This window comes from Mesoplodon bidens, assembly GCF_964165515.1.
Source record: "Mesoplodon bidens genome assembly, chromosome: 13".
Classification (NCBI taxonomy): Eukaryota; Metazoa; Chordata; class Mammalia; order Artiodactyla; family Ziphiidae; genus Mesoplodon; species Mesoplodon bidens.
The window spans coordinates 69,148,625-69,162,124 of NC_138169.1; the positions used below are offsets into that span (position 1 = coordinate 69,148,625).

At 42.1% G+C, this 13,500-nt stretch overlaps 1 protein-coding gene across 1 annotated transcript in view; it reads left to right on the forward strand.

Annotated features, from left to right (window-relative positions):
* The window catches only part of DCC (DCC netrin 1 receptor), a gene marked incomplete at its 5' end in the record, with an annotated part of 1,182,001 nt that overhangs the window by 786,497 nt on the left and 382,004 nt on the right, over positions 1-13,500 (forward strand). The window contains one exon of the mRNA XM_081253253.1: positions 1,090-1,246. Within this exon, the coding sequence (XP_081109379.1) occupies positions 1,090-1,246 (157 nt within the window). The remainder of the gene's footprint in view (positions 1-1,089; positions 1,247-13,500) is intronic.

Genomic DNA, 13,500 nt, shown 5'->3' on the forward strand with positions numbered 1-13,500 from the left:
TGAGATGTATAGGTATTACATTTTTGAGAAAACATGCTATCTGTGATTTTAACCTGGATTCATTGATAAAGGGGGTATTTGCTATTTTTGAAGAGATACATTTACAGGCATGAGAATGTTTGGTCAAATGGTATGAATACTTTTCATTTTAAAGTATTTTGCCAAATTGACTTCTAAAAAAGATTGTACTCTTACAAACTTCGGCTGATAGCATGAAGGTTCTATACCCTAGCCGATGTTTTATATGAATGTCTTTAGAGTCGTGCTACTTTGACAGATTTTTTTTTAAAGATTTTTTAAATTTATTTATTTATTTTTGGCTGTGTTGGGTCTTCATTGCTGCATGTGGGCTTTCTCTCGTTGTGGTGAGCGGGGGCTACTCTTCGTTGCGGTGCACGGGCCTCTCATTGCGGTGGCTTCTCTTGTTGCGGACCATGGGCTCTAGGTGGGTGGGCTTCAGTAATTGCAGCATGCGGGCTCAGTAGTTGTGGCTCGCAGGCTCTAGAGCACAGGCTCAGTAGTTGTGGCACACGGGTTTAGTTGCTCTGCGGTATCCGGGATCTTCCCGGACCAGGGATCAAACCCGTGTCCCCTGCATTGGCAGGCAGATTCTTATCCACTACACCACCAGGGAAGTCCCCATTTTTTTTTTAATTGAAGTATAGTTGGTTTACAATGTTGTATTAGTTTCAGGTGAACAGCAAACTGATTCAGATATATATATATATATATATATATATATATATATATATATATATATATATATATATTCTTTTTCAGATTCTTTTCTCATATAGATTATTACAAAATATTGAGTATAGTTCTGCATGCTATACAGTAGGTCCTTGTTGGTTATCTATTTTATGTATAGTAGGGGTGGAGGAGGGATAAATTAGGAGTTTGGGATTAACATATACACTCTAATACCTTTGATTCCACTTACTGTTTCTTTTCTTTCTCTTTTGTTCCTTCCTTTAGAATCTATGGGAAGGTACCATTCTGTGTTTGCTAATGGGTCTTCTTTGCCTTCCTGTGCATTTCTTACCCATGTCCCAACACCTCTGACAGCCTCCTCTCCTTCCTCCTTAGCTATCCTGAGCTCCAGCATCCTCCCTTCTGCTCCCAGAGACGTGGTCCCTGTCCTGGTTTCCAGTCGGTTTGTCCGTCTCAGCTGGCGCCCACCCGCAGAAGCAAAAGGGAACATTCAAACCTTCACGGTTTTTTACTCCAGAGAAGGTGACAACAGGTAGGTACTACCAGTGAAATTCAGCCTAATCCACCAGGTCTTTAAATGTAGATTGTGGTGTGATGGCAGCAGGAGGTCTTGAGCAGGAACTTCGGAGACTGTGGGAAATCTCTCCTCTGTGCCCTTCACTTATTACTCAGTGGAGATAACATGTCTCTGTTGCCTGTGTGGGGCTTTTTTAAGGCAGGATTGTGTACAGAATCAAATTCAATCATTTATAGAAAACTTCCTTGAAAAAAAGACAAGCATGTAAATATATGATATCAGGTTTTTTTGTTTGTTTTTTAAATTTCCTTGAGTTTCCAAGTGGTAAGCAGAGAACAGAATTGGGCTGTGTATTGATAGAACCAAGTGCGGGAGAACCAGTGTGGCAGGGTGCAGTCTCAGCTCTGTCACTGACATCATGTGATCTCAAGAAAATGACAGAACTTCTCTAAACCTTACTTCACCCTTTAATAAAGAGGAAACAATAGTACTTACCTTGAAGGTTTTCGTTAGGATTAAATTAGATTGCATTTACAAAGGTCATTTAAGAGTATCTAGTATTTGCTAAAAGTTCTTAATATCATTATTGTCTAGGTAAAAGTGAACTGTATGCGTCTCGTTTCAAGATTACAATCTACTGTTGTTTCTTGTTTTGGGGGGTTTTTCTCATCATTTTTTCTTTAAGATGTTTCACAGTTTTAAGGCTTTGAAGTTTGATTTGTAAGTCTATGATAGATATTGGTTAGTTCCAATCTATAAGAATAAATTGTATGACACCCCCATTTAATTAAATGTATTACACTTATTTTATATCCTCTATTTGATCACTCTCATATCTGCAGTCTTTGTGTTTCTGCTGACTCTTCCTCATGGGGGCTTACTTCTTCCCATGTTTGAGTGATTCTTGATTGTTAAATCTAGTCCTTAGAAATTTATCTGAGGGAATTTTTGAGGCCAAGGTTTAAAGTACATTCTCAGGGGAGGATTTCCTTTACCAAAACGAGACCACATTAAACCAAATTTTCGCTAAAGTATATTTGGTCCATACAGGTCTCATACTGATATTTTATTAGTTATCAGAAAATCCATTAAGTGTGATAACATTTGTTTCTCTGCCATTTTTAACATATCAACTTAAATAAGTAAATGCAGACTTGTGGTAAGCAATTTTTAGAGATGTTTTTGTTGTTGTTCCAACTAAGCTAAGACTGAGACTGGCATGTATTCACCAATTCTCTCATGAGGCTAATTTCACTTTCAGTTCACCCACTGAAGTTTGGTGTTTCAGGATCCTGGCTGTATGCAGGATCCTGGCTGTATGCTGTCAGACGTTATACCCAACTTTACCTGCAGATTTGTTTCCTGTTCTCTTCTCCTGTTAGTTTCTAAAGCTACTAGCTCTAGACTTCTCGAGAGGCAAATACTCTCAGTTAAACACCGGCACCGCAAGTCAGCTTTCCCACTATGATAATTCTCTTACTTTGCTGCCAGAAAATTCCTGGATAATTTTTTTTTAATAAAAGAGATTTTGAATAATTTTGTCAGCATTTTAGGTGTGCTGTAACAGAAGGGTTTTTCACATACTATCTAGTTTGCCACACTGCTTGAAATGGAATTTTGTAATATTTATCAAATGCTCATGTGATTGGTATCATTATTATATATTGTTAATTATTGGCATTTGAACTAGTATATTTGAATATAAGCATGTTCAATGTTTGGAAATTTTTATTTAAGATTAAAGCATAAAGCCACTCTGTAAACATCTCACTTAGAAGGAATCAGAAAGCTAGGAAGCTTTCTTAATGGACCTTCCCATTCTATTTTTTAAGCATTTTGCAAGTTTCTCTCCTCATCAACTTTTGGGTTTTTTTTTATATTGCCAATTAAGGGTGATAAAAGAGATCAGCATGTAAAAGCTGAATTTGCTTTAGAGAAACAATATATTGCTAAATCCCAAGATTATGTAGAGAAGAACACCTATTTTCAAATGTACTCAGCAGACCTACCTATGCCTCTCACATGGGGAGGGAACAGCATCATTATGTTCTTCAGTAGATGAGGACTTTGATAGGGCAACTAGGATCTTTACAAAATAGCTGTCTGTTGACTTGGCTGAGTTCCAAATTTCACATATTTTCTTCCATTTTAAACCTCCTCTTATATACAACCAGTCTAAAGTGGACATCCAGTGGTACACAGGGGTTCCTGGGATGTGGCAGCTTCTTCTTTCATCCTTTCTTTATTTTAATATTATTTATTTTATTTTATTTTATTTTATTATTTATTTTTGGCTGTGTTGGGTCTTTGTTGCTGCGTGTGGGCTTTCTCTACTTGCAGCGAGCAGGGGCTACTCTTTATTGCAGTGTGCAGGGTTCTCATTGCAGTGGCTTCTCTTGTGGAGCATGGGCTCTAGGCGTGTGGGCCTCAGTAGTTGCAGCAGTCGGGCTCAGTAGTTATGGCTCACAGGCTCTAGAGCACAGGTTCAGTAGTTGTGGTGCACGGGCTTAGTTGCTCCGCACATGTGGGACCTTCCCAGACCAGGGCTTGAACCCATGTCTCTTGCATTGGCAAGCAGATTCTTAACCACTGCGCCACCAGGGAAGTCCCCTTCTTTCATCCTTGAATGAGGACAGCATTCATTTTCTGTAAAGTTTTCCAGCCAAAGGAAATATGACCTGTTTTATGCATCTCCATATATGGAATATTTGGTGGGGGTGATAATGATGGCATGGGGGAAGTAGAGAGGGAGAAGGAGAAAGAAAGGGAGAGAGTGAAGGAGAGAGAGAGACACAGAGAAAGGACAAATCTGGTGGGACCTAGTTGTTGACAAGGCTGAGCTCACACTGATCCTGACCATCACTCTTCATTCTTCTGGAGAAGAAGAGACTAGATGGAATGGCTGTCACAAGCCTTCCAGTGCCTTTGAGAACAATGGGGACGGGGAGCGGGGGAGAGCCAGGATTCAAGTGTGAGGCTTCTAGTCTCTCAAACCTGTGAGTGCTTTAAACACATAATGACCTGGAGGAACCCTTCAGGATTTGAAAGGCACAGTACAGTTTGGGCTGGCTGGAGTGATATTTAGCTCAAAATGCTGCAGTGTGATGATCGGATGGCACATTGCAACTTCTCTCATGCTGCATCTCAAAATGCTTTTCTTTCCAGTTCACAGCAGCAAAGTATATCTTTAAGTTTCTATTTTCTTTTACAATTTGACCTGCCTTTAAAATGAAAGGAAAGAAATATACATATGTTCCCTAAGATCATTCATTACCTGAAGAAGCAGGCATTTGTTTTAGTGGAATCTCTGCCACTGTTTAACTCTTGTGTCCTTATGAGAAGTCTCGTAAGATCTTTGCATGCAGCTGTGAAAACAGGTAAGAATTCTTGCCCCCTTGTCTTCATGTATCCACATGGAGTTCCTGGAGGCACCTTAAATTCACCCTGCCCAAAACCATACTCACTGTCTCCTCCTTAAATATCTTTTTCTTTACATTTCTTGGTTTATGTTAGTACCTTCCATCCTGTTGACCAAGCAGCAAACCCCAGGTCATATTTTATTCCTCCCTGAATCTTAGCACTGCCATTAGTCATCAGGTCCTGGCAGATCTACCTTGGCCATGGCTCAGCCATGGCCCCTGTATTCTGTCATCTCCACCATCATTTACCTGATCTCTGACAATAGCTTCTCACCCTCTAATCCATCCTCCTCACTGTCTCGAGCTATCTTTTTTTTTTTTTAAGTCCCCTTTTTGAAAACAATTATTATTTATTTAATTTATTTTTGGCTGCGTCGGGTCTTAGTTGCAGCACGCGGACTCTCTAGTTGAGGTGTGCGAGCTCAGTAGTTGTGGTGCGTGGGCTTAGTTAGTTGCCCTGCAGCATGTGGAATCCTAGTTCCCTGACCAGGGATCGAACCCATGTCCCCTGCATTGGAAGGCGGATTCTTTACCACTGGACCACCAGGGAAGTTCCTCGAGCTATCTTTTTGAACTACAGTTTGGATCACTGACTTCACTGCTTAAAAATGTGAAAGTGTTTCAACTTTAAATGTGATAAAATTTCTGTGTAAAGACATGCACACAATAACTACCAAACTCCCTTGAATGGAAGTCTATCTCCAATCTATATATAGGTAGAGTGTGATTCCTATAACCTATGAGGATTAAAAATATACCACTTGGGCTTCCCTGGTGGCGCAGTGGTTGGGAGTCCGCCTGCAGATGCAGGGGACACGGGTTTGTGCCCCGGTCTGAGAAGATCCCACATGCCGCGGATCGGCTGGGCCCATGAACCATGGCCACTGAGCCTGTGCGTCCGGAGCCTGTGCTCCGCAACGGGAGAGGCCACAACAGTGAGAGGCCCGCCTACCAAAAAAATTATATATATATATATATATATATATATATATATATATATATATACCACTTAAGTCCAAGTGGCTGGGTTTGGAAATGGTACTACTATTTTATCAGACATGTGAGTTTTGTGTATTTAATTATGTAAAAACCAGGAAGAACATCTCTCTGCTGTGGTGGACAAAGGGAAGATGAATGCTACCTGTCAGAATTGCTGTGAGAACTAATTGAAAGAATTCAAGTAAAGCATCACTGCTTTACTGCACAAAGGCAGTCACTGCACAAAAGCAGAGGGTCTCAGAATAGTGTGAGCTCAAAGACAATATGGAAGAGAGGCTGAAAATAAGGCCCAAAGGTAATGGTGGTTACAGTAATAACTAACAACAATGGATTTCCATTTTTTTATATGAACCATTTATTTTCAAAGCTGCTCACTGTTCCCTGCTAATAAAACCATTTTATCCTTTACTCATCTATTGATATCTTCCTTACCTTTCAAGCCCATGGATCCTTCCTCCATACCCTCTGGGATAGTCATTCCTGTGGTCATACCATGGTCCTTGTCAACACCAATCTCTGCAGCCTCTCCATGATCTCGATTTCAAACCTCATACTTTCATCTCAGTCTCTCATTTCCCTACCTTCCGTTTAAGACTCTGATTCCATGGGGACCTACAATTCATTGATTCTATGGCATTTCCATTGTCCCTCATCCTTCATGTTTTCCTCCATTTGTTAAACAGCTAAAACCCCATGGCCAATGATTATAAAGACTGACATACAGCAGTGTTTTGCTTGCTACTGTCTCATTTAATATTAACTTCTTGGCCAAAATCAACTCAAGTAAATGTAATTTTCTACCTACCTTTTCTTGCACTCTTGTAGCTGAATATACCTGGAAGAAAATATGTAGCTTTGCTGACTAGTCTTGACATTCATAACTACTTATCTGAAGTTACCTCTTCATGGTGCTGGGGGTTGCATTGCACATAGCAGTCAGCCTCTCTCACACACGATCCTAATGATATTTCCTACCTTTTCCTCTCTTCTCAAATCTCCAACCCCTTCCCTCTTTCCCTCACTCTTAATTGACCTTGCTTCTAATCTCCTGGAAAATAGTATCAATCACAATAAAAGTTGTACCAGCTTACCTAAGTGGGTCTTTAAGCATATAATCTGTCTTTCCTCAGAGTGCTATAAAAGAACTGCCCATGCTCTTAACAGGGCCAAACATTCACTTATGCACTAGATCCCATCCTTTCTTGAAAACCAAAGAACAAAGCTTCAGCCCAGTGTTTCTCCTCGTCATCGTTGTTTCCCACCTCGGGGTATCATGCCCGTCAGCAGACAAGCATGTATTTGCATTTCCCATCTCAACAAATCATCCGTCTCAATCCCATTTCTCTCTTCCTATCACTTCATTCTATTCCCTTTTATAGCAACATACCTTGAGTTGTCTGACTTCACTCCAATACCTTACCTCATATTCCAGTTATGATTCTGTCCCTAGTATTTCACTGAAACTGTTCTTATCGAGGTTTACCAGGTGACATCCGTGTTGCTAAAGCCAATAGTCAATTCCTGGTCCTCTCATTACTTGGATAGTTAGCAAATTTTGTCACATTCGTTCACCTTCCCTTTCATGAAACACACTCTTCCCTTGGATTCTATTACGTACATTCTCCTGGTTCTATTCCACTCCCTCTGGCCACTCATTTTAGGCTCTTTTACTCCTAATCTCCCTGACCTGTTCTGAATTGCCCTAGGACTCAGGCTTTGGAAATCTTGCATCATCCAGTTTGTGACTTTATATTCTGTCACTGTGTTGATGTCTTCCAGATTTGTATATCTGGCCCTGACGTTTTACCTGCAATTCTGAAACATATATCCAAATTCCTGCTTGGTTTCTCAACTTTGATGTATCATGAGCATCTAAAACTTAAAAACAAAACTAAATACCCATTTTCCTTCAGCCTCAAACCCTTTCCAAAACTTTATCATTCCAGAGGTTCCTCCATCTCAGTGTAATCTGCATATTTCTCATTACTCAGGCCAAAGTCCTTGGAGTCATTGTTAGGTCCTCTCTTTTTTTTTTTTTTTTTTTTTTTTTTTTGCGGTACGCGGGCCTTTCACTGCTGTGGCCTCTTCCCATTGCGGACCACAGGCTCCGGACACGCAGGCTCAGTGGCCATGGCTCACGGGCCCAGCCGCTCCGCGGCATGTGGGATCTTCCCAGTCCGGGGCACGAATCCGTGTCCCCTGCATCGGCAGGCAGACTGTCAACCACTGTGCCACCAGGGAAGCCCGGTCCTCTCTTTTTCTCACACTCTATATCAAATCCATCATCAAATCTTGGCAGTACTGTCAACATATCTCCTGAATCCTTGATGCAATAGGATACCTGATATTTGCTACAAAATAATACGAAAAGACTGGCTTTCGTGATTTATTTGAGCTGAGTGATGGGAATAAAGTGGTTCATCCTATCATTCTGTCTAATTTTGTACTGCTCAAAATTTTCCATCATAAAAAAGAAGTCGAATAAATCAATGAAAATAAAACATAGACGGAATCCTACCACTTCTTACCTCTTTTTTACTACGATCAGGTCTCATGTGAACTATTGCTCTAACGTCTCAAGGTCTATCCTTACCGTACCAGCTGGAGTTAACCTGGAGTTAACACAAGTTAGATTGTGTCCATTCTCATCTTCAAAACCCTCCAATGACTTCCTGTCTCATTCAGAGAATAATCAGAAATCCTTCCTGATCTGGCCCCTTTTCACCTCCCCAACTTCATCCCTTCCTGTGTTCACTGTTTTCTTACTTGCTCACTCCTCTCCGGTCTCCCTGGCTTCTCTGTATTTCCTATATATACCAAGAATCCTTCTCCCTCAAGACCTTTGTACTAGGTCTTCAGTCTGTCTAGAATGTTCCTTCCCTCAGACATCCACATGGATCGTTCTCTAACTTGCATTAAGTCTTTGCAGAAATGGTACTGTCTCTTGGAGGTTTTACCTGACTGCTAGCATTCCCAGTGTCCTTTTTTATTCTTATTTTTCACCACTGCGTTATTACATTTTACTTATTGTTTCCTGAATCCCCTTTCTCGCCACCAGAATGTAAGCATTATGTGGGCAAGGATAGTTTTATCACTTTTATTCATTGAGCTATTCTCAGCACCTAGAGCAATACCTAACCCAGAGTAAACACTCACAGAAGAGTTGTTGAATTGAAGCTCCAACTGAAATGTCAATCACCATGTGAAACTCTACATGGTCCTCCAGGTCAGAAGTCATCAATTTCTCCTTTATCCTCCCCTTTCACTTTGATTACATCACTATTGTAGCGTGTGGCACCTTGTATCTGGTTTTGTGTTAGTTTGAGTACATGTGTGTTTCTCTCCCCAGTGATTGAGACTAGATCTTATTTATAATTCCATATCCAAGTGTCTAGTCTCCTGACTTCTATAGATGTTTACTGATTGGAACTGATATAAGTGGCAGAGAGACAAATGTGATATTCTTAATAGATTTTTCCTCAACCAGTAAAGCAAATTGTGTTACTGAGGAGGATGAAAAGCTGACTGCAATTCAATAAAAACTTTTAAGTGGAGAAACAAAAAGTTGATTTTGAAATTTGATCCCAATATCTTTGTTCATTTTCTGATCTCTGGCTCTCAACTAGAACAAATATATGCCATATGTCTCTGAGCGCTTAGCTGTGATGCTTGTTTGCTCATATAGGTTTATTTAGCCCCTTAACACAATAGCTTTTTAAAAGGTAGTGGATTTAACATGTGCCTCAGATTTGCAATGGCTTTGTCAGGCAAAGTACTCTAGCTCAGATTATCATTAATCTATCTGACTGGTTAATGGTGTCAATAATGCAAGTGCCACAGTTAACATTTTTTAATCAGCCCCTCAGGAGCTTTCATTTCATAAGTCAGAGGACAGCATAAATTCTAGAACCTGAAAGCCAGAATTCACAGAGACTCAATTGCTTCGCAGATATCCAGCTATCTCCTACCAGTACCTAAAAATCGTTAGAATGGAAAGTGATCTTCGGAATCATAGCCCAACTTCCTGCTACTTAAACATCTAGAGATTGATGCCAAGGGAAGGGGTCATTTGCATCCCTAAGGCCACAGAGTGAGCTTCCATAATGAGAGCAAGCATTTATTGAGCACTCACTGCCAGGTACCAGGCTAAACATCTTATGTAAATTATCTTATTTCATCCTTACAGCAAAACGTTGTCCAGATGAGGCTTAAAGAGGTTTACACCTCTGTTATATAGCTAGCAAGAGCTAGAACCAGGATTGAATGCAGGCCTGACTCCAAAACAGGTGTTCTCAATCCCTATACCTGCTTGTTTCCAGCAGTTAGTGGATTAATCTAGAAGAGAACCAAGCTTTCTTGATAGTTTCAGACTTATGACATGGATTTCTTCTGTAGGCTTCTTTCTGATACTTTTCTGATTCAATGGCAAAGTTAATTTGCATCATTTATCTCCTGTATATAAAACACAGTAGCAAACTTTTTATGTGTGCATAGAATGTTATACCTTCCGTTCAGTAATCTGAAATTACATTTGGAGTGTGACTCAGTGTATTCACAAGGTTAAGGCTTTGGGGCTGTGAAATTGAACGGCCTGGGTTGCAATCCTGGCTCAGAATTTTACTAGCTCTGTGGCCTTGGGGCAACTACTGGTGCCTTCATTTCTACTTGTGGAATACTAATAGTACCTGATATGTAATGTTGTGATGAATATTAAACAAAGTTAAGAAAAAGTGCCTAAAACACTTGCTCCTTGCCTGGTACACTGAAAGCACTCAACTTTTTGTTATTTAGTGCCACGTGCTAACTATGGTGTGGATTGGAAGTGAACAATCAGTGAAATACAGGCATTTCCCAATTCATATTTAGAGAGAACTTTATCACTTTCACAAACATTAGCCCATTTGATCCTCAGATAAGGCAGGTATGATAATCTCTATTTTACAGATGAGCTTGTGTGGCTCAATTGAGAATGTCTACAAAGCATTGCCTAAGAAGCTACACAACTAGGAAATATTAGAAGCAGGATTTAAATGCAGGTTTCTAGTCCAGTGATCTCTTTACTATACCACACAAAGTAAAAGATATTTCCTAAAAGACGTACATATAAAGTACTGCAGGAGTTCAGATGAGAGAATTAAAACACTTTCATAGGCATCATTCAGTATAATCCTCACAATAACCCTGTGAGTTGGGCAGATAAGGGACTGGTATCTTCTTTTTGCAAATGAAGCAGGGAAGGCTCCAAGATAGCCCCTGATTTGCTCAAGGTCACACGCCTGTTTTGTGGCAGAACAAAGACGGGACAGGGCCTTCCAACTTGCAGCACTGGATGCTTTACCTGGTTTTATGCCACCTCAGGAAACCCCTGCTCACTGCCTGGAATTAGAGACCAGCTTTTTCATGATTGCCGTGAAGGATTCATTTTAGAATTCATCGTGCGTTACATTTCCAACACGGTATTTACATATTCTTTCCCTGCTCCTCAGCTGAGGACTGGGCAGCAGATGAAGCTCGTTATGAAGGGAGTGTGTTGTGATGGAAAGAGAACAAGACTCAGAATCCAGCCACTTTCTGGCTCTGGCTTAAAGCAGGGCAGAGTCAGCCCTCCTCTCACTCTGCTTCTCTGCAAAATGTAAAACCCTGTGAGTGGTTTAATTTTTCCCATGGCCTTGATGCGTATTGCAATATAAAAACCTGTCATCGACAGTTTCCACATGTAAATGAACAACCCATTATTCACTTGTGAGTTGACAATGTGTCCAGAACTGTGTGGGAAATGATCGAGAAGGGAATAGTCTTCTTGGAAACAGTTTAGTCGTGTTTAGTAGGTGGGCAAGACTAGGTGTATCCGTGGAGATGGAGCAGTGACAGATCTAGAAATATTTAGGAAGCAAAATGGACAGCACAAGGTAAAAGACTGGTCATTAATGGTGAGACAGAAGGGGTTTTCAAGCATAGTTCAGAGGTTTCAGCTTATTTAGATGGACAGATGGTGGGGCAATTTGCTGAAATTGGGATGCTGGAAAAGATCCAGGTTTGAGAATGAAGGTCAGAAATTCAGTTTCAGACACGTTGTGTTTGACATACCTTACAACATTCAAGTTGGAATGTCAAGCAGAGCCTTGAAAATAGGAACCTGGAGCCCAGAGGAGAAGTTTGGGTTGGAGATAACATATCAGGAATTTGTCAGCATGTATATGATAACAGCAGCTAGGGAAGGAGGAGATGGGCCATCCCCATAAAACAAAATGAGAAGAGAGCCCAGAACTGATGCGTATTTATGAGGGGAGCACTGGCTGGAACTAAACCAAATAAATAATTTGAATCCAAAACTTTTCTTTTTCTATGAAATGGTAGCTTTTTTATTTGTTGTTGCGGTAGTTATTGGATACAGTAGTCTTTTGGATGTGTCCTAGGTGCGGCAACAGAGATTATGTTAAGGCAGAAATTTTTAAAGCCTGTTCCTCAGACCATATGTGTGTGTCTGTGTTTTTTTTTTTAAACAATTCAAGTAAAAACAATTTTTAACCAAACTTTAGTGGAAATGCCTCTGACCAAGAAGATGATCTCTGTTCCCCCATCATGCTTTGTCTGGGGGTGGGTCACCTCTGAACCTACTTTCCCTTCAAGATAACACTGATTCCAAAGTCTGTGGTTCTGGGGTAAGAAAGGGTGTGGCATTTGGGTGGTTGTTGCCACTGTCACTTTGGGCCCTATTTCAGTGACCAGCATATCTCCGCTTTGAAATCCTCTCATCACTGCACCCTTCTTGCTCTCACTGAGGAAAGAAAAAGTGGAGTGGATCAAAGGATGTTAAAAAAGCTTTCCATTAGGACTTCCGGGTAAGATGGCGGAAGAGTAAGACGCGGAGATCACCTTCCTCCCCACGGATACACCAGAAATACAGCTACACGTGGAACAACTCCTACAGAACACCTACTGAACGCTGGCAGAAGACCCCAGACCTCCCAAAAGGCAAGAAACTCCCCACATACCTGGGTAGGGCAAAGTGGAGAGATCCCCACACAGAGGATCGGTGCCGAGCGGCGCTCGCCGGCCCGAGAGGCTTGTCTGCTCGCCCGCCGGGGCGCACAGCGCTGGAAGCTGAGGCTCGGGCTTTGGTCAGAGCGCGGGGAGAGGACTGGGGCTGGCGGCGAGACCTCAGCCTGAAGGGGGCTAATGTGCCACAGCTAGCCGGGAGGGAGTCCGGGAGAACTCTGGAGCTGCCGAAGAGGCAAGAGACTTTTTCTTCCCTCTTGGTTTCCTGGTGCGTGAGGAGAGGGGATTAAGAGCAGTGCTTGAAGGGGCTCCACAGACGGGCACGAGTCGCGACTGAAAGCGCGGAGCCCAGTGACGGGCGTGGGACGCTGGGGCTGCTGCTGCCGCTGCCAAGAAGCCTGTGTGCGAGCGCAGGTCACTGCCCACACCGCCCTTCCGGGAGCCTGTGCAGCCCGCCACTGCCGGAGTCCCGGGATCCAGGGGCGGCTTCCCTGGGAGAACGCACGGCGCGCCTCGGGCTGGTACAACGTCACGCCGACTTCTGCCGCTGCAGGCTCGCCCCGCACTCCGTGCCCCTCCCTCCCGCCCGGCCTGAGTGAGCCAGAGTCCCCGAAGAGGCTGCTCCTTTAACCCTGTCCTGTCTGAGCGAAGAACAGATGCCCTCCGGCGACCTACACGCAGAGGCAGGGCCAAATCCAAAGCTGAGACCCAGGAGCTGTGAGAACAAAGAAGAGAAAGGGAAACCTCTCCCAACAGCCTCAGAAGCAGCGGATTAAAGCTCCACAATCAACTTGATGTACCCTGCATCTGTGGAATACATGAATAGACAACACATCATCCCAAATTGAGGAT